The sequence below is a fragment of the Rana temporaria genome, chromosome 7, assembly GCF_905171775.1.
Source record: "Rana temporaria chromosome 7, aRanTem1.1, whole genome shotgun sequence".
NCBI lineage: Eukaryota > Metazoa > Chordata > Amphibia > Anura > Ranidae > Rana > Rana temporaria.
In genome coordinates, this window is record NC_053495.1 from 91,278,405 (window position 1) to 91,300,856 (window position 22,452).

General features: G+C 42.6%; 2 protein-coding genes across 4 annotated transcripts in view; one reads left to right on the plus strand and one right to left on the minus strand.

The window, feature by feature from the left end:
* Positions 1–1,216, minus strand: part of XRCC6 (X-ray repair cross complementing 6) — a 247,393-nt gene extending 246,177 nt beyond the window's left edge. The window contains exon 1 of one of the 2 annotated variants that reach the window (XM_040359639.1): positions 1,093–1,216. The gene's annotated coding sequence lies outside the window, so the exon portion shown is untranslated. Of the gene's footprint in view, positions 1–1,011 lie in introns of both variants that reach the window. The other variant, XM_040359638.1, reaches the window with a different exon arrangement.
* A 6-nt stretch (positions 1,217–1,222) lies between these two features.
* The window catches only part of DESI1 (desumoylating isopeptidase 1), a 55,168-nt gene continuing 33,938 nt past the window's right edge, over positions 1,223–22,452 (plus strand). Inside the window, exons 1-3 of one of the 2 annotated variants that reach the window (XM_040359642.1) lie at positions 1,223–1,509; positions 6,041–6,062; positions 14,918–14,987. In XM_040359642.1, the coding sequence (XP_040215576.1) occupies positions 1,419–1,509; positions 6,041–6,062; positions 14,918–14,987 (183 nt within the window). In that variant the 5' untranslated portion in view covers positions 1,223–1,418. The remainder of the gene's footprint in view (positions 1,510–6,040; positions 6,063–14,917; positions 14,988–22,452) is intronic. The other variant, XM_040359641.1, reaches the window with a different exon arrangement.

Genomic DNA, 22,452 nt, shown 5'->3' on the forward strand with positions numbered 1-22,452 from the left:
TTGTTACACCCACCGGAGTTTTACTTTTTTTTTTTTGCAGCAAACTGACTTTATATAGTGAAATACAGTACTTCGAACTCCGTCTTACATGTTGAATTTTAAAAGCTGCAGCAAGAGTGCTGATCTTACAGGTGTGTCAATCTCACAGAAGTTCGCTGCTTTTAAAATTCAACATGTAAACATTCACACAGAGGTCCAAGTACTGTTTTTCACTATATAAACTCAGTTTACTGCTACAAAATGTGTAAAATGCAAAACTCCAGTGGGTGAAACAAGATGTCCACTTACCCCCTTCTCAGTGTATACTTACAATGAGTGCAGGGTGTAGCAAGATGGCGGCGATGACACGTCACTTCTGTTACCAGATCTGATGAAACAATAGGATTTTCCCTCACTTCCTGTTTTGGCATGGTTAAGTTATATTTCACCTCTGATTGGTTTCTGCAAACACTAAAAAAGAAAGGATACAAAAACTGATCTAAACTGACCTGAAGTGCAAACTGATGTAATCTGAATCCATATTTATCAGTTATTAACAAAAATACATGACTGAACTGATGATGACCATGGGAAAGGACCCGTAAGCTACATTGGCACGGGTGACTAGTCCCACAAAGTCATTGAAGTATACAGGGCTCTAGGCAGCCACAGATAGCCAATCATAGGTGGCAAAAGTAGCAGCTTCCTGTCGCTGCCATTTGTACCAGATCTGGGTGCCCGTGTGAATGCAGTTTTATATTATCCTAGAAACAGAAAGAGGAGAAATCTTCCACTGGGGATGCCTGTTGTGGTGACAGCGGTCTACTAGAGAATTCCCTCACTTTATAGAGATATTTTCTCCTGTGATGTCTATGGACAGAAAGTGAAGGGAAAATCCCCAAAGTACAACATGCAGATAGCAAACAAACAAAAACCTCACACGTTCTAACTCTTCCCTGCTCTATCCAGAACAAAATAATAAACACAAATATTGCAGAAGTGGCACACTACAATGATCCATCAAATACCTACATGACACCTCTGCAATACAGTGCACACTGAGACCAGCAGATTTACAGACACGATATTCCCTCCATACACCCAACCACTCACTCTCTACGTTCCACTTTCCCGGAAACAAACTTCCTGAACCCCGCGCTACTACGTCATCAGAGAGCGCCCGTGTATTATGGGCGGGGCATGGTGTGTCAGCAGGTTTGTTAGCTACACCCCAATCCTCTCATCAACGATGACCAAGCAAATGGGCGTGCCTTCTTCCAAGTTGTGATTGTTGCCCCCGTGGTGAACGTGGGCTGGAAGGTTAGCTGTGCCTGTGATTGGCTAGGAGCACCGCAGAGGGCGTGGCGCATAGGGCTGTCAGTGTTACCGGGTTGTCATTCGGAGCTTTCTAGGATTGGTGAGAGAAGAACAGTCCCGGCATGGAGTCCGCTCAGGGTTGTCATTCCGTCCGGTTGTATGTGTACGATCTGTCCCGCGGCTTGGCTCGGCGCCTCAGTCCTGTTATGCTCGGTAACCTTCATTTCATGGCACTGTATGGTGGGCTGTACTTGTACTGTATGGGGGGCCATAGATCACTGCTTGTCTCTTATGACTTTGTAGGCCCAATGCTGCCAATTGTCACTGACATCTAATGATATACAATGTAATCTCCTGGGAAATCCATCCAATCAGTAAATTAAAACCTGGAGATGGATTCGTATAGTAGCCAGGCAACGAGAATGTTCAGAAGGAAGGGCCAGCTGTGGCATGGCTCCCTCCGCACAGGTTTATAATAAAGTATAACTTATTTTTAGTTTTGGGTGGAGAGGGAGTCAAAACCCTGTCAGGTTTTATTACTGTCTGTGCCGTCGTTTGGAAGATTCACCCTCTCTATCCACTTGCTGACCCTCAGCGGTACTTATTCTGGGGCACAGTCACATTACATTATTATTATGTGTTAGGTACTTATATAGCGCTGACAATTTACGAAGCGCTTTACATATACATTGTACATTCACATCGGTCCCTACCCTCAAGGAGCTTACAATCTAAGGGCCAGATTCACAGAAGAGATACGACAGCATATCTCCTGATACACCGTCGTATCTCTTGTCGTATCTATGCGGCTGATTCATAGAATCAGTTACGCATAGATAGCCCTAAGATCCGACAGGTGTAATTGACTTACACCGTCGGATCTAAGGCTGCAATACTTCGGCCGCCGCTGGGTGGAGTTTGCGTCGTTTTCCAGCGTCGGGTATGCAAATTAGCTTTTGCGGCGATCCACGAAGCTACTCGCGTGCGTTACGTCGTCGCAAGTCGTTTTTTCCAGTCGCAAAGTTAGTCATGTTTTTTCATGCCTTAACTTTACACCAGCCATGTTAAAGTATGGCCGTCGTTCCCGCGTCTAATTTTACATTTTTTTTTTCAGCGTAAGTACGTTACGCACGTCGCCATTCACAAACACGTCGGGGCGCCGTAATTTCGTGCAAAGCACGTCGGGAAATTTACTAACGGAGCATGCGCAGAACATTCGGCGCGGGAGCGCGCCTAATTTAAATGGCACACGCCCCATTTGAATTAGGCGGGTTTGCGCCGGACGTCTTTACGTTACACCGCCGCAAGTTTACAGGTAAGTGCTTTGTGAATCGGGCACTTACGCTGAAAACTTGCGGCGGTGTAACGTAAAGACCATACGTTACGCAGCCGCGATTCTTTCTGAATCTGGCCCTAAGTTCCCTAACTCACATTCATATACAAGGGCCAATTTTTTTAGACAGAAGCCAAATAACCTATCATTATGTCTTCTGTGGTGACTGCATAGACACTTGCATGTTTATATTGTGCTTTAGTATTTCCTAATATTTATCAATTCCAAAATAACCTTGAGAGCAAGCAGGAGAATATAGTAATTCTTTTTACACTGGGATAAAAACGTGCCCTGCTTTTAAACTGCTACTTTATTTTTAGCATATGATGCATTTAAAATCTATCAATTCATAAAGAACAAGCACATTTCTTGCATTTAGCAGCAATATAAAACCAGGTGTACTTTAACAGTGTGAAAACCACAACCCCAAACATTAAAAAATCCTCTCTACAAAGGTGCCACTCCATTTTATATACCGGTAATTATTAGCATGCCTTGCCATTGTAAAACACTGCCACCTTCAGTATATTCTTGATGTTACTGTTTAAATGAGAACTTTTTCAGGTTTCTAAAGTGTAACAAATGGCTGCTACTGACAAATGGCAAAGAGAAGATCCTCCACTAAGTCTTGTTCACACTTGAGCATTTGTGATCTCAGGCAGAATCGCTGTGATCCAAAAACGATTACACAAATTACAAATTGCGCCACGCCTATTTGGGTGCAAGCGCGGTTCGGTTCTGCTGTGATTGCAAACTGCATCACGCAAAGCCTGTTGTCCAAAAAATGCTCCTGCTCGTTTTTTTTGCGCGACAGGCTTCACACGCTGTGTTTTGCTGCGATTAATTTGCTGTGGAATCTATCTCGCCAGAACCGGACTGTGTTTTGGTACAATTTTGGGATCACGGACAGAATGGTGGAAATCCTGCCAGAGATCGCAAGTGCTCAAGTGTTAACGGGGCTTTTTGATTTGTTAAATGTTTTGTTAAAAATGCATGCATTGCATTAGAGATGTTAAATGGGCCCATTCTTAACAACTGAGACACTTCTGGCTTATTTAGTAAAGATGGAAATGCAAAGTGCAGCAACTAATAACAGCCAGTCAGAATTTGCTTAACTGACTTTAGACCAGCACAGAATTAATTCTGATTGGTAACTATTAGGGTTGTCCTAATGCCACTTTTTTAAGACCGAGTACAAGTACCGATACTTTTTTTCAAGTACTCGCCAATACCGAATACCGATACTTTTTTTAATCGCATGTGACAGCGGCACATGTGTCAGTATTTTTTTTTTTTTATCTTTAACAATTTTAAATTTAAAAACATTTTTTTTATTTATAATGCTTTCTTTTTTTAAGGGGGGGGGGGGGGTGGACCGTGTGAGTGTGTTTTTATTTAAAAAAAATTTTATTTTCTACAATAATTTTTTTAAATTTTTTTATTCTTTATTTTTTTATTTATTTTTTCAGCCCTGTTGGGGGGGCTTTGGTGAGATATCAGGGGTCTTAACAGAATTCTGACATCTTCCTTTTGAGACAGGGAAAGGGACTAGGGACACATGTTCCCCTGTTCCTTTTCTCAGCAGCAGCAGCTGCGCTGAAAATGAAAGGAGTGAAGACAGCGTCTTCTCTTCATTAATAAACTGAAACATTTGTAAACACAGGTTACAATGTTTCAGTTATGTGAATGGACAGAGTCAGTGATCACTGACTCTGTCCATTCGGAGCAGTAAGGAGCCGGATTTACCGGCTCCTACCCCGCTCAACCATCCTGACATTTCCAGGGGGTGGAGGAGGAGCACGGAAGGGGAGAGAAACATGGCGGGATACACGGCGGCATAAACGGGATACGCGGCGGCATACATGGAGGGAGGGAGACAGACTGCAGCAAAACAGAGGGGGGCTGGAGGAGGACACGGGACAGTCAGCGGTGATCGTGTGGGGGAGTTACAAGCACCGATCACCACTGATTTTAAAGCAGCTGAAAGCCGGGAGGGGTGTAGAGAGAAGCGGAGAAATTAATTTTAAATCTATACAGCGGTGATCGGTGCTTGTAACTTCCCCACGCACTGATCACCGCCGACAGTATAAGTATCGGGTAAAGCATCGGGAGCATTTGCCCAGGCAAATGCTTGGTATCGGTATCGGGACAACCCTATTAACTATGAGTACTGTTGTGGAGAATTTTATATATGTGGACATTTTATTCTAGGATGTGTGTTTTATAGATTGTCATCTGTCTCCCTGTGTCTGATGTTTAATCGAGGAGCGCTCTAACAGAGCGCACTTGGGTTGAATCGAGACCAGCGGTAAAAACGGTCAGTATAAAAAAACCTTCTTATGGGATTGAAATGTGTTCCCTGTGTGTGTGTGAGCATTTATTGGTTTGTAGATATCAAGCGCAATGTGCTGGACTGCTTGCTTTCCAATGACTATACACATTTAGAGAAGCAAAGTCTGCATAACGAGAGAAACCTATTATATGCCTCTTGCGGACTTCGTTATATCCTTATGGATCTGTTTGAGAGGACATTGATATCTGCTTTGTCGTACTTGTACCGTATATTGACAACAGCAGTGGCAGTGTCCCCGCAGATTGTTTCAAGCCTATAAGAACAAGTAGAATGATCTTAATTTTAGATATTGTTTTACTTCGAACAATGTCTGAATGGGCTCCATGCTGACTAAGATGGGGTGTGTGCACTTCCTCCCCCTGCCTTTCTTTGAGTGCCCTCCCCTTTTCTGTTTGTAATTTCCTGTCATGTGATTTTGTAATAAGGGAAGTGATCGGCTGTTGGGGCCATCACTTCCTGCTTTGTGATTCTTGCTCTGCCCAGAAGCTTGAGATTCCAGTTTGAAGCGGCATTGTTTCTGATTCCACCTGGTGCCATGAAGTACTTCACATTCCTTGTACAAAAAAGCTTGATACAAACGTGCTTTTAAGCACAAAGGAATTGTTTGGTGCTTTGTGTGCATTGAGACGCTGGAAGTGCACATTTTGGCGCGGTGTGGATTTGCGTACAAAGCCCAAGGGAATTCTTCCACCACAGTACTGTACTTTGTACTTGGAGTTTTGCTGCTTTTACCCCTTTTTTTTTTTTTTTTTTTTTTACTTTTTATTGATTGAGCCTACCGATGTGCTTTACAAAGGAAAGGACTGAGCTTTCGTGCTTTATTTACTACAGCAAAAAAAAAGTGTAAAAACAATTACAGATTCCCAATTGTAACTGATTTGGGTTTTTTTTACAGGCAAATGGGATAAGTTCTTCAATGCAGCAAAGATAAAAAAAAAGAATAAAATGAAGAACGCTGTTGTATTGATAACTTGTGTGATTTGTATTATTAGGAAATATACTTTTAGAAGACATTTTTTTTACCTGAACATTTGATTCATGATGTTTTTCTTCCTCAGGTAAGCAGCTAGAAGGAATTTGGTAAGTGTTTGTTTGTTCTTGTATGTACCAAATACATGTGTCATTGTTGTTTTATCATACTTAAACCCTAATTGGATGACATTTAGGGGGTCATTTATATCAAGGCCTATGTTTTGTCAAATTAGGCGACCCGTCAGAATTTGTAACGGAAGTGACCTTCCGTCGCCGCTGTCTTGCTACACCCCGCACTTTTCCACAGTAAGGATACAGTGAGAAGGCAGCAAGTGGACATCTTGTTACACCCACTGGAGTTTTGCATTTCACACTTATTTTTAACAGTAAACTGAGCTTTTATGGTGAAATACAGTATTTAGAAATCCGTCTGACTGTTTACATGTTACATAATAAAAGCAGCGGTGTTCTGTCAGATTAGCAAACCTGTGAGGTCAGCAGGTTTTCCACTGCTTTAAAATTCAACATCTAAACAGTACGGTGGGTGTAACAAGATGTTCGCTTGCCCCCTTCTCAGTGTATCCTTACTGTGGAGGAGTGCGGGGTGTAGCAAGATGGTGGCGGCGACGAAACGTCACTTCCATTACAAATTCTGACGGGTCGCCTAATCTGACGAAACGCATCCTCTCCATTACACATTGTAGTGCTGCACACAGAGTGGGCTGCATTTTATGGCTTATTCATAAAATGCAGGCTGTAGTGCAGAGATCATCAGGTTATCTTAATTGAGAGCGCTCTATGGTTGCAGGAGAGTAGGTCATAGCACTATGATGGGTCACATGACCAGGCTTGTCTTCAAGGCTTGTCCCCTTCTCCAGAATCCGGTGGGGCACAATCCATGTTGTAAAGCACATCATTATGCTTTATAAATTATGCACAATTATGTGCATATTTTTATTCTATTTTTTTCCTTTTGTTCCAAAGTTTCCTAAAAGCATTTAGCATTTTCTACAGTTTCATTATTGTCCTGGATTGGCTTAAAGATAATGACAATGGTTGACTATGTCTGTGCCTGTGCGATGTGTATCAGCAACTTATAGTCTCCCCCAGGGACTCGTGTAAAAATGTGAAGCCTCGTACACACGATCAGTCCATCCGATGAGAATGGTCTGAAGGACCGTTGTCATAGGTTAACTGATGAAGCTGACTGATGGTCCGTCGCGCCCACACACCATCGGTTAAATAACCGATCGTGTCAGAACGTGGTGACGTAAAACACAACGACGTGCTGAAAAAAATTAAGTTCAATGCTTCCAAGCATGCGTCGACTTGATTCTGAGCATGCGTGGATTTTTAACCGATGGTCATGCCTACTAACGATCGGTTTTGACCTATCGGTTAGGAATCCATAGGTTAAATTTAAAGCAAGTTGGCTTTTTTTTAACCGATGGTTAAATAACCTATGGGGCCCACACACGATCGGTTTTGACCGATGAAAACTGTCCATCAGACCGTTGTCCTCTGGTTAACCTATCGTGTGTACGAGGCCTGACAAAGCAGGAGAACAATTGGGAAACAATTGTCACACCCTAACAGAAAGTAGCTGACTAAGGACCATGGCAGGAACGCCAGGGATTTCTTTGAAAAGACTGAAAACAACATTTGTAATTATGTTGAATTGGAAAGATTTTAGTCAATAGATTTAGGTCAACTTTACCTGTGTCTTGTAATTTTTTTTTTTTAACTGGATCAGTCATAAACATATGCAAAACTACTGAAATTACTTTGTTGTCTTTGTTGTAAAGTGTGAAGTAAACCTTCTCTTCATCCTTACTTTAATTCAAGGATCCTACCTGTAACATAACCTGTAATGAAAAATCCAGGTATGTTTATATTTATAGCCAAAGTTCCAGTAAATGTGTCCTAAGAGCAGGGCTGCTGATAGAAATTGTGGGCCCCCGTACAGACTACCTAACAGCCCCCCCCCCCCCCCCCAAGAAAATATAAAGCTATATTTTGCTGAAAATACAATAAAATAATTATTAGCAGATACAAATACAACCTGACTGCTAAATCTAAAAGATAAAACTGAGTTAATAAATTAAAAATGGAGATGAGATGGGGAAAAAATATATACAGGCTGGGCAGTTGGATCTCTGGCATCAGAGAGACAGAGGGAGACAAACAAAGTAAAAGCTGTAAAACTGATGTTTTTCACTGACATTTCAAGCTGTCAAGTTTACAGCATTCAGAAAAGGTTTTCAAAAGTGCTGTGTACATGAGGACTTGCAGAGCTAACATTAGAGCCAGGGCTGGGAAAGGTGACCCACACAGGGAGGGGGATTAGTGAAGGACAGCTGTCTTTCTCAGCAGATAAAAGCTGGCAGCAGGGAGAGAGGGAGAGCGGCCACCTTTCAGCTTCCAAGAAAGAGACAGTCATCCCTTACTAATCTCCTCCCTATGCAAGGAGGAGATTAGTAAGGGCTCCCTACAAGAGGACCGGTGGTCCCCCCCCCCCCCTCTATCAGCGGCCCTGCCTAGTAGTATAGATGCCTTTTCTGCAGCTTTGCTTTGTTAAAGGGGTTGTAAAGATAACATTTGTTTTCCCTAAATAGCTTTCTTTACCTTAGTGCAGTCCTCCTTCACTTACCTCATCCTTCGATTTTGCTTTTAAATGTCCTTATTTCTTATGAGAAATCCTCACTTCCTGTTCTTCTGTCTGTAACTCCACACAGTAATGCAAGGCTTTCTCCCTGGTGTGGAGTGTCGTGCTCGCCCCCTCCCTTAAGGGGGCGAGCAGGAGAGTCAGGACGCTCACTAACACCCAGCTCCTTTCTCTATCTGCAATGTAGAGAGCATCCTGACTCTCCTGCTCGTCCCCTCAAGGGAGGGGGCGAGCACGACACTCCACACCAGGGAGAAAGCCTTGCATTACTGTGTGGAGTTACAGACAGAAGAACAGGAAGTGAGGATTTCTCAGAAGGAATAAGGACATTTTAAAAGCAAAATCGAAGGATGAGGTAAGTGAAGGAAGCTATTTAGGGGAAACAAATTGTACCTTTACAACCCCTTTAAAGACAAACGTGTTATTGCTAGCACCCCTTTCTCCACCCCCCTCCCCTTTCAGAAAGATTCTCTACATTTGTGATACAGCCTTGTCTCCTTAATTGCAGCTATCTTTCATGGCCATTTTTAGCCTTGATTTTGGAGTGCAGCTTCTAGACCCTGGTGGACTGGCCGTTGCAAGGATAGCCTGGACGTGACCTTGGGACACGTAGGGCACTTTCCTGACTTCATTCTGGTAAGGGTTAGCAACAGAACACTTTCACAGTTCAGAGCTGTCAGCATTGTCTCAGCGCTTGCCTTGTTTCTGAAGACTCACTCAGCCTGAGCAATGGGAGCCACCTCATTTACTAAAACTCCTGTCCTGCAAAGAACCATGTGGATCGTTGATCTTCAATCTGTTCACACTGACTTTGGTCCCCTCCGGCCATCCATCCATCCCTTGTCTGCTACCAGCTGTCCGGGTTTCATGAGTACCCAAAATCTTACAATGCCTTACCACCGCGTGACTGCAGTCTGCCTAATTCTAAACATTCCAGCTGTAATGGGTGCTCCCAGGTATCACTCTGCTTCCAGCTATGGACTGCTTGCAGTGTGCTGACTGATGGCAGGGCTGGATTAACAATGGGGCTGATGGAGCTGCAGCTCCAGGCCCCTTTCTCAAGATAGGCCCATTTGCCCAAAAAAAAAAAAAAAAAAAATTTTTTTTTTTTTTAAGATTTTTTTTTTCTAAGATCGAATTTGGGGGGTTGTAGCTCGATGACCAGAGGTCACAGAAACCCTACATTTGGGGGTAGGCATGGGAAGAGCTACCCCACAACTGGTTAAAATATGGGACGGCTATCATTTATGGTTCTGGAGATACGGGCCTGCTTGCACAGCCTGTCAGAAGCTACATTCAGAGCGGCCAGTATAAATACAAGCTGACACACTACAGCAGACTGATAGGATCACAGTGCTTATAATAATTATTTGTATATTACTCATGGTAATTAACCCCTTGCCACCCAGGCCAATTCTGACACTTCTCTACTACATGTAAAAATCATCATTTGTTTTTTGCTAGAAAATTACTCTATGGTGGTCTTTGCACTTTTTATGTTGCAGGGTACAGAGCTGCACAATTCTGGCTAAAATGAGAATTGCAATTTTTTTGCTTAGAAGATAGATCACGATTCTCTCACGATTGTTGCGGCGTAACATCATCTTTCACATAAAAAAAAAAAATGGGCTAACTTCACTGTTTTGTTTTTATGGTTTTTATTATTCATTGAAGTGGGAAAATGCAGTGTGACATAACATATTGCAGCAATAGCCATTGTATTCCCTAGAGTCTCTGCTAAAATATATATAATGTTTGGCAGTTCCAAGTAATTTTCTAGCAAATAATATTGCTTTCTAACTTAAGAAACCAGTGTTGGACTTTAAGTGGTTAAATTTAGTTACAATGTTAGTTAGTTACAATGTTTCATTTTGTTTACAAACTTCGCAGACTGCCCAGATTTGTTCTTTACACACAGAAGTGTATCCCTTTGATCTAATAAGGAAGTGTCAGTTACAATGTTTCCTGTTAAAAACTTGGCAGACTGCCCAGATATTTTCTTTTGACAGCTGAAAGTCTCTCCACTTGTTATATGAAAGAATCAGCAAACTCTGCATTGGAGATCGTCAGGGGGGTTGAATCGAGATCACGATTTTTTAACGATTAATTGTGCAGCTCTAGCACGGTATTTGCGCAGCAATTTTTCAAACATGTTTTTTTGGAAAAAAATGTTTCATTCATTAAAAAAACAGTTAGTTAAGTTAGCACAATTTTTTTGGGTATCCTAAGCGATGCTTTACATTTTTTTAGGTTACATGTTTAGAGTTACAGAGGAGGTCTAGTACTAGAATTATTGTTCTCGCTCTAACGATCGTGGCGTATGTAACCTGTGTGTATCTGGCTCTGATACTACCAGTGCCTACCCAGCCACTGACTAGTATCTCTCCCCAGCCTGTCCCCACACACCCTCTCACCTGCTGAACTGTGGATGGGGGAATCACTCCTGCAGTGTTATTGTGTTCTGCCAGTGCGTACAATGATCAGTGTTGCTAACTTTAGCTGGCAGCACTGATTGTTTTAAGAAAAAAAAAACAGGCTGGTTGTACTCAAGTTGATTAATAGATTGACTTGTGTAAAACCAGCTAGCCCATACATAGATTGACTATGGCTGGTCTCTGCATAATTGGCGTAATTTCAATCCATGTATGACCCGCTTAACCACTACTCAGTCCCTAAATATCCTTCCACTCCTGTACATAGTGCTCACTGTCATACTCTCCACACTCCTCTCCTGTACATAGTGCCCACTGTCATACTCTCCACACTTCTCTCCTATACATAGTACCCACTGTCATACCCTACACACTCCTCTCCTGTACATAGTGCCCACTGTCATACCCTCCACACTCCTCTCCTATACATAGCGCCCACTGTCATACCCTCCACACTCCTCTCCTATACATAGCGCCCACTGTCATACCCTTCACACTCCTCTCCTGTACATAGTGCCTGCTGTCATACACTTCTCTCCTGTACTTAGTGCCCACTGTCGCACCCTCCACACTCCTCTCCTGTACATACTGCTCACTGTCATACCCTCCACACTCCTCTCCTATACATAGTGCCCACTGTCATACCCTCCACACTCCTCTCCTATACATAGAGCCCACTATCATACCGTCTACATTCCTCTCCTGTACATACTGCCCACTGTCATACCCTCCACACTCCTCTCCTGTACATACTGCCCCATCATACCCTCCACACTTCTCTCTGGTACGTACTACCCTCTGTCATACCCCCTCACTCTTCCTGTACATACTGCCCATTGTCATACCCTTCACACTCCTCTCCTGTACATAGTGCTTTTTTCCGTACCCTTTGTACTCCTCTCCTGTACATAGTGCCCACTGTTAGACCCTCCACATTCCTCTCCCTCACCTGCACATACTTCCCACTTATATACCGTCCATACTCCTCCCCTATGTCGCTTACCCACAAAAACAGTTCTTTAAAATTATACTGAATATCCTCAATGTTACCAGCTCTAGAATGGACACACTTTTGTTAGTTCAACTAAAGGAAATATCAGTTCTCATATTTGTTCTGCCCCATTATTAGTACTCATTTAATTTTGTGATTACTACTATGATGTATAGAGGAACATCGGGGATCTCAGCTACTCTAAATATAGCACTTATATAAAAAAGTGGCCCTGAAAATATTTTTTAAATGTTGGCAACTGTGCACTTAGGCACTGCCCAAGGGCCACCGTCCACCGGGTCAGTAGGGGGCCCCATGAGAGGCTCCTGGGATCCTGTGATAATAAAGCGGTAGTAAACTTTCCTGACATTACTACTTTTTAGAGGCCCTGAGGTAGGATATGCCACAATGTACAAGTATGCACAGCATATTAGCACATTAGTGTACACTTCAATTTTCAGACTGAGCCCTCCAGTGCTGCGCTGCGATGAATCAGGCGGGGCCTGGACACTTCCATCTTCACCAGGTCTTCCTTCTGGGTTCTGTGCCTTTGGTCACTTGCCTTGGCTGGGCTGCGTTCATGTCATTCCCACGCATTTATTTATTATTTATTACACCCCATTCACACCTCCGCGACAAAACGCCCGACGCCGGCCGCTCGTGTCGCTGGAGGGGAGAATTCCCATTGCTGTCTATGAGATGGTTCACATCTCATAGACGCCGTACACCTGCGGCATGAAAAAAAGTCCCGGACCCTTTTTTTCAGGCGGCATTGGCGTTCGGCCATACAAAGCAATAGGAAGGATTTGTAAAAAAAAAGTTACACTATTCGCGGCAAAATATGCCGCGTACGCGGCGTTACTTGTCGTGGAGGTGTGAATGCAGCCTAAAAGGCCCCACCAAAATCCTCAGCACCAGGCCCATGATGTTCTTAATCTGGCCCTGACTGATGGTACAGACCTCTGCAAACTGGGATCATGTTGTCCCCTGCTGCTAAAGTCTGTTCCATTGCCTGGGTCTTCTTTGGCTCAGGCCAGTCCCTCTACCCTTTGGCTGAGGTTTTTTCTACAGTCATGCAACACTTTATGACCCAATTCCACCAGTTATTTGCGGACTGTGACCACAGAGGCAACAGGCATGCTCCTGTGCCTTACCATGCAGATTGTCTGACTTACTGACAACATGACGAAACAAAAGAACAGATTTGTCTGGACAACCGCACTCCAAATAAAAATTGCCTTTATTGTAAAATCCAAAACCACACTACAGGTCACAGCACACTGGTCAAGCTGATGCATTTCACACTGTACAAGTGTTTAATCATAGCCTTGTCAGCTTCTGAGCCATCGACCACAGAGACTCTGCATCGCTCCAGTCTTTGATGAGCCAACCCCTGAGGAATCACAGTCTACTGCTATCACTCCCAAATTAGAAAAGACTATGTTGTCTCTTATCGATGCTATGTGCAACAATCTGAAACTAGAGGATCAGCCTGTTGCTGTTTCCAGTATTTGTTCCTTAAAGTGATACTAATGTGTAGTTATTTCCTTTATAAAAATAATATACATGCTATAATCACTTTGTGTAGTGGTTTTGCACAGAGCAGTACAGATCCTCCTCTTCTCAGGTACCTCTTCAGGACTCCTGGCCCCTCCCGCCTGTTGAGTGCCCCCACAGCAAGCAGCTTTCTATGGGGTCACACAAGCCGAGCTGCAGCTCCCTGTGTTCCTTCAGATACAGAGCTGCAGCCTGTCCCCACCCCTGCTCTCTTCTGCTTGGCTCACTAACTTGGACAGCCGAGTCTCTCCTGCAACATCGCTGGATCGAGATGGGGCTCAGGTCAGTATGGGGGAAGGGGGGGGGCATCAAGATAAAAAACCTTCTGCCTTTACAACTACTTTAAAGCTTTGTGTAAACTGGCCTACACTGACAGCTCTTAAACTTTGAGTTTAGGAGATTTTGGCGGGTTTTGTTTGGCAAAGATCCTAAACCTAACTCCATTAAAGCCAATGTCATGTACACATAGGCTTTTAGCAGAGTTTTGAAGCTGCTGCGTTTTCCGTGAGCTTCAACCTCCCTCTCCTGAATGTGGAAGAATCATATTCAGGATAGGAACGTTTTGACCCCTGGCCATGGGAAAAGGCCACGTGATTGTAACCCCGAAAAATTCAACAGTTTATTAAAATTTGGTTAAAATTTACATAAAAGCATTAAAAAAAATCCCCAAAAAGTTGAAAGCGCTCTTATCATTTTAGATCCTAGCTCATATATAACAGACATGTATACACAAATTACAGACTTCCACAAATGTATAGGGCCAGACCACAGGAAGAAATGGTGCACTGGTCTCAGTCTCTGCATGTTTCGCCAGTAAATGGGTTCTTCAGGAGACGCTATTAAATTGGGGAGTAAATCAGTTATTAGCAAAGTCCATTGATATACATGAATCATAAAATAGATGCAAACACAATAAGTGTTGAGTACTAATCCAATTGGAGGGAGGAGTCCAACTTCCCTCATAACATGGGATTGGCACACTGGGGCTTATATATAGGGTTGTCCTGATACCAAGCATTTCCCGCGAGTACTTGTACTGGTTTACTGCTTGTCAAAGATATGTACAGGTGCACCTTTTAAGTGTAATATTAACCAATTTGCTTAATGGGTTTATGTGTATGTACAGCTTAGCTATAAGGTTACCACATAGCAGCTAGTCTGTGAATTAATGTGTGTGTGTGTGTGTGTGTGTGTGTGTGTTTTATATATTTTACTGTATATGATTCTAATATGCCAAATACCAGCAAAAATTTTATTTGCCATCATTTTTCATTACTTTTCAGTGCTAACATTATATTTTGTTTACTTTATATTTCAGGCATACTTCTATTATTATATTTGATGAAGAATTTTTCTATGGAGGAGGTGGCATCACTAGCTGTCCACCGGTAATATCATGATTTCAAGCTCTTAGGTCATTTTGTTTTTGAGCAAATCTCATTAACCGTTAGAAACTGAATCATTTGGAGAGTCTAATAGTGTAAGATCTTAATCAATTTGGTAGACTGTCTAATGTCTGTATACATTGTGTTAGATTTTTTTTTTAAATATATGTAGGCATTGTTCTTGCCTTCTATAAAGAAACCCAGAGACATTTATATGAATGTTGTCCAGTACCACCAATCTTACATAGTTACATAGTTAGTCAGGTTGAAAAAAGACACAAGTCCATCCAGTTCAACCACAAAAAATAAAAAAACAAAATAAAAAAACACAGTAAAATCCTATACACCCAACTCCATACCCACAGTTGATCCAGAGGAAGGCAAAAAACCCCAGCAGAGCATGATCCAATTTGCTACAGCAGGGGAAAAAATTCCTTCCTGATCCCCCAAGAGGCAATCGGATTTACCCTGGATCAACTTTACCTACAAATCTTAGTACTCAGTTATATTCTGTACATTTAGGAAATAATCCAGGCATTTCTTAAAGCAATCTACTGAGCTGGCCAGAACCACCTCTGGAGGGAGTCTGTTCCACATTTTTTCAGCTTTTTCAATCTTAAATGACAACTTTTCCTTTTGGTACAAGGTGTCTTTTGAGGCATGCCCCCACCCCCTGAGTGCAGCCCACCTACATTCAGCTGAACTGCTCTCCCAATAGTAATGAATGGGACTGTTGCAATTTTGCACTGGATGAAGGAGACCTAAAGCAAGGATTTGCAGCTCCATTCAAGGCCACACAGTGAAGATCATTGAATCAAGGACAACGGTAAGTTGGTGGGCTGCACTGATGGACAACTGTTGTCCCTTTAAACCTTTTTCTCCCACTGACTTAAAGTGGAGTTCCACCCATAAATATAACATTACATCAGTAGTTTTAAAAAAATGTCATTAGTCCTTTACGAAGAAAAACATTTTTTTTTATGCCTCCAAAGTGTTGTTACTAGGCAGAATAGTTAATCTTCCCACTTCCTGCACCTAGGTGCTTAATGCTTCCTAACCTACACCGCACAGACTCCTGGGAATGTAGTGGGTGTAACTTTCCAGGAGTCTGTGCACTCCCCAGTCTCAAAGAATCATGTGACTTGGACAGCACAGGTGCTGAAACCTGATCTGACACTGCTTGTGCAGCACAAGATCTTCAAGGCTGAAATCCAGGAAGTCATACAGTCTGGCTTCATGATGCCCACACTTAAGATGGCCCCAGTCAATTTCTATTTTATAAAGTGTCTAAATGCTGTAACAACCTAACAAAACGGACCTTAGTTTACAGGCCAACTTTACTAGAATACAATAAGCTTGTGTATTACAGGGGTATTTATATTTAAAGAGTGAAATTGTGGCCGGAACTCCGCTTTAAGATTAACTGGGAACATGGTCTTTTTAGCAACCATGAGCTTGTAAAAGACAGGTTCCCTAGGCTGTTCTGAATGATGAACAGCTGGGATTGGCAGCAGTCACTCATACCAAAATGTGGGAGTCCTGCCACCACTGGCCACTGTGTCATGCCTATCAGATCATCTTTGCTGTGCGCTGCAACCTTCCCACTATTTCTTACGTTGTTTACGTCCAATCCCTGCTGCTCTTCCCCTGACACTCCCGGCTGAGACATCATGTTGTGAAGCGAGGGCTCACAGCAGTGAAGATGGGGAATTCAGGATGGTGAGCAGAGGGTCAGTACACATGTCTCATGTTTAATGATCTTTTAATTTTTCTGAATGAACACTGACATGCTCACTGCTGGCACTCTAGTGTTCCATTATAACTGATGGGTAATTATGGCATGTTTACTATCTCTACTGTTTTCTGAATCAATGCAGAATTGCTGAGTATTCAACACTTCCATATTCAGTATTAAGTGCTGGGTAGCATTCGGGGTCCTTTTAATACCCCTGATACTTCCCTACAGCAACCACTGGTAAAAAAAAGTTAAATAATATAAAATAACACATAGAAAATTACACACAAATGCCTAGGGCTCATTCACACTGGTTCAGAGGGTGTACACCACCAGAATTCAGTGTATTTCTGCACCCAGGAGTGACAGGAATTTGCATACAGTTCCAGACAGATTTTCAAGGACATTGCTGTTGTACAGATGTGACCCCACATTGGAGCAGTTACATGGGTACCGGGATAATGACCCATTATGGATCCAGAGCTATTTGTCTGTCCCTGTATGTAGGTAACCTCTTGGACGTGCATACAGCCATGTTGTCCACCATTGATTTGTACCAGTTCCATGGTGTATTGCCCTCTGTGCCCATGTGAATGAGCCCAAAACATCTGCATGTGCACTACACATATTGTGGGACTGAGCCCTTTGATCTGCTTAATAAATTCCAGGTCTATCAAAAAAGTTTTGCAAAGTCTTACAGGTTGTTTGTATGTTTTCTTTAGAAAGCAGTTGCAGCATAAGCAGAAAAGCCCATCATGCTGTAGAGAGGGACAATTGCTGTCAGGCTCTACTGAGCCTGAGCTAAAGCTCTCCAGTCGACATAACTTTTAATAAAAGGACCTTTTTATTGTGACTTACTTTTTGACTGAAGACTAATTTGCATAAATTATTGTATGCGGTAAAGTCCAGTTTACGATTTTTTATTTATTTTTGTAAAATAAATTCAAAATGTGCTGGTAAATATCATCAAAAAAACATGCAGTAAGCTCTTACAAATGTGGCAGAGTAAAAAAAATGCAATATTTAATCATCAGGGTTTTGCTGGTGGTATTACATGTAGTATTTGTCAGAAACAGCCTGGTGACCCCCCCCCCCTCTTTATCTGGTTGCTAAGGAGCAGGCCCGGGAAGCCAGCCGCTGAGTCCTTAACAACGGATGACTGCTGAATGTAGAAAAAAAAACACGCAGACAATGGAAAAAAACAGCGTTGTTTTCGCTCTCCACAAACGCTGATGTGGTCTGGCTGCCCCGCCATGTGACATTTCTTACATAGCTATAGGGTGGGGCCACCCGGCAAAGTCAAGTGGTGTCACTGCCCCTTGTGACATCACTGGGGGGGTGGGGCCACCAGGTGATGTTGCTGGGTGCCCCCTGCCCCATAGCTATTTAAGAAATATTACACGGCGGGGTAGGCAGACTGGGGGAGTGTTTTTGGCGAGCAGAGGTGGTGTTGGTGGCAAGATCGTGATTGACGATAGATCTACATCAGGGGACAGGTGTTTTGTTTTTGTTTTTTTAATAAAGGAATTGTCAAAAACGTACTGTCTTTATCCACGTTTACACTTTTTTATTCTTATTTTTTGGGTCAATGGGTAGGTGTACCATGTATCCCATACTCATTCACATGGGGTGACTGGGGTCTGGGGGCTTCCAGATACCGATAAGCCCCCTGCCTGTAGACTCCCACAGCCCAAGATTGTGGGGATGAGGCCCTTGGTATAGATTTTTGGGGGGCCCCCCCCCCCCACACTATTCTACCGCATTTTATTGGTCGTTATTTAACTCTTATACCGCGTACACACGACCATTTTTAATGGTCTAGAAAAAACAATGTTTTTTTTCAACCCGATTATTGTTACGCCTGCCTTGCCTACACACGATTGTTAAAAAAAAAAAAAATGCTCTAGCAAAGCGCGGTGACGTACAACACGTACGACGGCACTATAAAGGGGAAGTACCATTCGGATGGCGCCACCCTTGGGGCTGCTTTTGCTGATTCACGCTTTTCAGTCTTCGCGCTTTTCAGTCTTCGCGCTTTTCAGTCTGTTACAGCGTGATGTTACATGCGGCGGTCGGGTTCCCGCGGGGAGCGATCCGGGAAGACGGCGCGGCTATTCGTTTATAGCCGCTCCGTCGCGATCGCTCCCCGTGAAGAATGGGGAGAGCCGTATGTAAACACGGCTTCCCCATGCTTCACTATGGCGCTGCATCGATCGAGTCATCCCTTATATAGGGAGACTCGATCGATGACGTCATTCCTACAGCCACACCCCCCTACAGTTGTAAACACACACTAGGTGAACATTAAATCCTACAGCGCCCCCTGTGGTTAACTCCCAAACTTCAACTGTCATTTTCACAATAAACAATGCAATTTAAATACATTTTTTGCTGTGAAAATGACAATGGTCCCAAAAATGTGTCAAAATTGTCCGAAGTGTCCGCCATAATGTCGCAGTCACGAAAAAAATCGCTGATCGCCGCCATTAGTAGTAAAAAAATAAAAATAAAATAATAAAAATAAAATAAAACTATCCCCTATTTTGTAAACGCTATAAATTTTGCGCAAACCAACCGATAAACGATTATTGCGATTTTTTTTTTACCAAAAATAGGTAGAAGAATACGTATCGGCCTAAACTGAGGGAAAAAAAAATTGTATATATGTTTTTGGGGGATATTTATTATAGCAAAAAGTAAAAAATATTGCATTTTTTTCAAAATTGTCGCTCTATTTTTGTTTATAGCGCAAAAAAAAAAAAGAACGCAGAGGTGATCAAATACCACCAAAAGAAAGCTCTATTTGTGGGGAGAAAAGGACGCCAATGTTTGGGAGCCACGTCGCACGACCGCGCAATTGTCTGTTAAAGCGACGCAGTGCCGAATTGTAAAAACACCTTGGGTCTTTAGGCAGCATATTGGTCCGGTCCTTAAGTGGTTAAAGCCTACACACGACCATTTTTTTATGACGTTAAAAACGACAACTTGAAAAACTACGCGAAAATTTAGAGCATGTTCTAAATTTTTAATGATATATAGTGTCCTTCGCGCTACTGTGAGTAATAAGTGAATGTAACACAAACAAAATAGTGAAAATGCAGCAAAAACTAGCAGTGTTTACAATACACAAGTGAAAACAATAAAAAAAAGAGTTCTCGCGCATAATCTATACACGCATCAATAATACTACCATAAGGTGAGTAAAAAATCGTGCTAAATATGATAAATCAATAGAAATGAAAATAAATAATAATAGTGGTAATGTCCATAAGTGATAAATGCAGATGCACTGCCAAGGAGGAGAAAGAAGAAGGAAATAGTTGTCCACAGATCTTAAACATGAAGCGTTCCTAATAAATAGGTAGCTTGATCACAAGTGTGTCTGGTCTCTCAGAACTCTCACCTCGTCAATAGATATATCCAGCATCCACACTCTCCACACGTCTACTGGTATCTCTCAAACTGTCTGCAGACTCATAAATGGTATGACAGCCTATTCCAAAAGCCTCCTCGGTCAATCCCTATTATGGCTCCAATAAGGGGGAGAGCCATAATAGGGATTGATCGAGGAGGCTTTTGCAAAAAAAGTGCAAAAAAAACGTGACGCCCTACGGCCGTTTCGTCATAAACTGACATCAGGGGCACGCCCCCACGCCACTGCGCACGCACTATAAATAGACATGAAGCACCAAAGAGAGGCGCTCCTATTGGTGCAGCCAGTGACTCACTTTAGGAGCTAAAAACAAGCTCATGGTGTGTTATGAACACACCGGGAACTAATGGCATAGGCAATGAGAACTCATGAGTGACATCTAGTGGATTTTTTTTTTTTTTTTTTAAATGCACTGAAATAAACAATTAAAATGTGATCCACATGGACTGTATTATCAAACCCTGCCACCAAATGGATAATAATAAAATTGCATTCATTAAAAGCTAAAGACCATGATATATAAACAGCCTGATTGCTGAAATACATTTTAAATATTGTTAATCTAAAAATTCATATCCAATGCTGTCAGATAAATGATTAAATATATCAAATATATTTTTTTATATATATTTATAAATGATAACTCCGACACATTATTAATATACCAAAGGAAGAGGGTGTATTGTTCCAAAATCGCAAAAAAAAAGATCGCAATTTAAAAAAAATAAAAATTTGTTGCTAAAAATAAAAAATCGCAAAAATACTAATGCATAGAAGACTGGGGTGGGACATCAACCATTATTGATAAAACAGTTGATGTCCCACTCCACATTAAGACCTCCAGGGACATGGCAGCCGAGCCTATGTATCCAGCTGGTTTCGGATCTGGAAATGGTCCTTTTGCCATTGCCACCACGCAAGTGTGGAACATATTTTTCTATGACCATAAAAGTGGTACCCTTAGGGTCCCTGTTATGCTTAAGATTATAATATTTGGATACGTTGGGGTAGATTCAGGTAGGGAGCGCGTATTTGTGTGTGGGCGTACTGATAGGAAAGTGCCTGACAGGCAAGTGCAGTATTCACAAAGCAAAGTTGCGGCGGCGTAGATTGCTCTTAAGGACCTCTCCCTACCCGCCGACCATATAAGTGGATTTTAGATCTCAATAGGATTATTCTTTTGAAATTATACATACTCCCTAAGGAATTCCATGAGTGAGTTTGATGCTACCTGGTCAAGATGGCTTCAATTCATGACCTAGGTATCAGGGGGTATCGGGGGATCAGGAAGGAATTTTTTCCCCTGCTGTAGCAAATTGGATCATGCTCTGCTGGGTTTTTTTTTGCCTTCCTCTGGATCAACTGTGGGTATGGAGTTGGGTGTATGGGATTGTACTGTGTTTTTTATTTTGTTTGTTTATTTTTTGTGGTTGAACTGGATGGACTTGTGTCTTTTTTCAACCTGACTAACTATGTACTACTATGTAACCTAATAGGTACTATGGGCCAGATTCACAGAACAGATACGATGGCGTATCTCCTGATACACCGTCGTATCTCTTGTTCTATCTATGTGGCTGATTCATAGAATCAGTTCCGCATAGATAGCCCTAAGATCCGACCGGTGTAATTGACTTACACCGTCGGATCTTAGGATGCAGTACCTCGGCCGCCGCTGGGTGGAGTTTGCGTCGTATTCCAGCGTCGGGTATGCAAATTAGCAGTTACGGCGATCCACAAAGGTTTTTCCCGTCGCTACGTCGGCGCAAGTCTTAGTTTCCCGTCGCAAAGTTAGGGGTGCTTTAACATGGTGTAAAATTACTCCACCATGTTAAAGTATGCCCGTCGTTCCCACGTCGCTTTTAAAATTTTTTTTTCCCGGCATAAGTACGTTACGCACGTCACGATTCACAAACACGTCGCGCCGCCGTAATTTCGCGCAAAGCACGTCGGGAAAATTGCAAACGGAGCATGCGCAGTACGTCCGGCGCGGGAGCGCGCCTAATTTAAATGGTACCCGCCCCATTTGAATTGGGCGGGCTTGCGCCGGACGTGTTTACGATACACCGCCGCAAGTTTACAGGTAAGTGCTTTGTGGATCAGGCACTTACACTGAAAACTTGCGGCGGTGCAACGTAAACGGGTTACGTTACACGGCCGCAATTCTATGTGAATCTGGCCCTATAAACTTTGTAATATTAGATGCTGGGTTTTTTTTGTCTTTTTTTTTCCTTCCATATATACTCCAAGAACAGGGTGGGGGGTAGGGTGTTTCGGGGTCCCCTTTTCTTTTTCTTGGG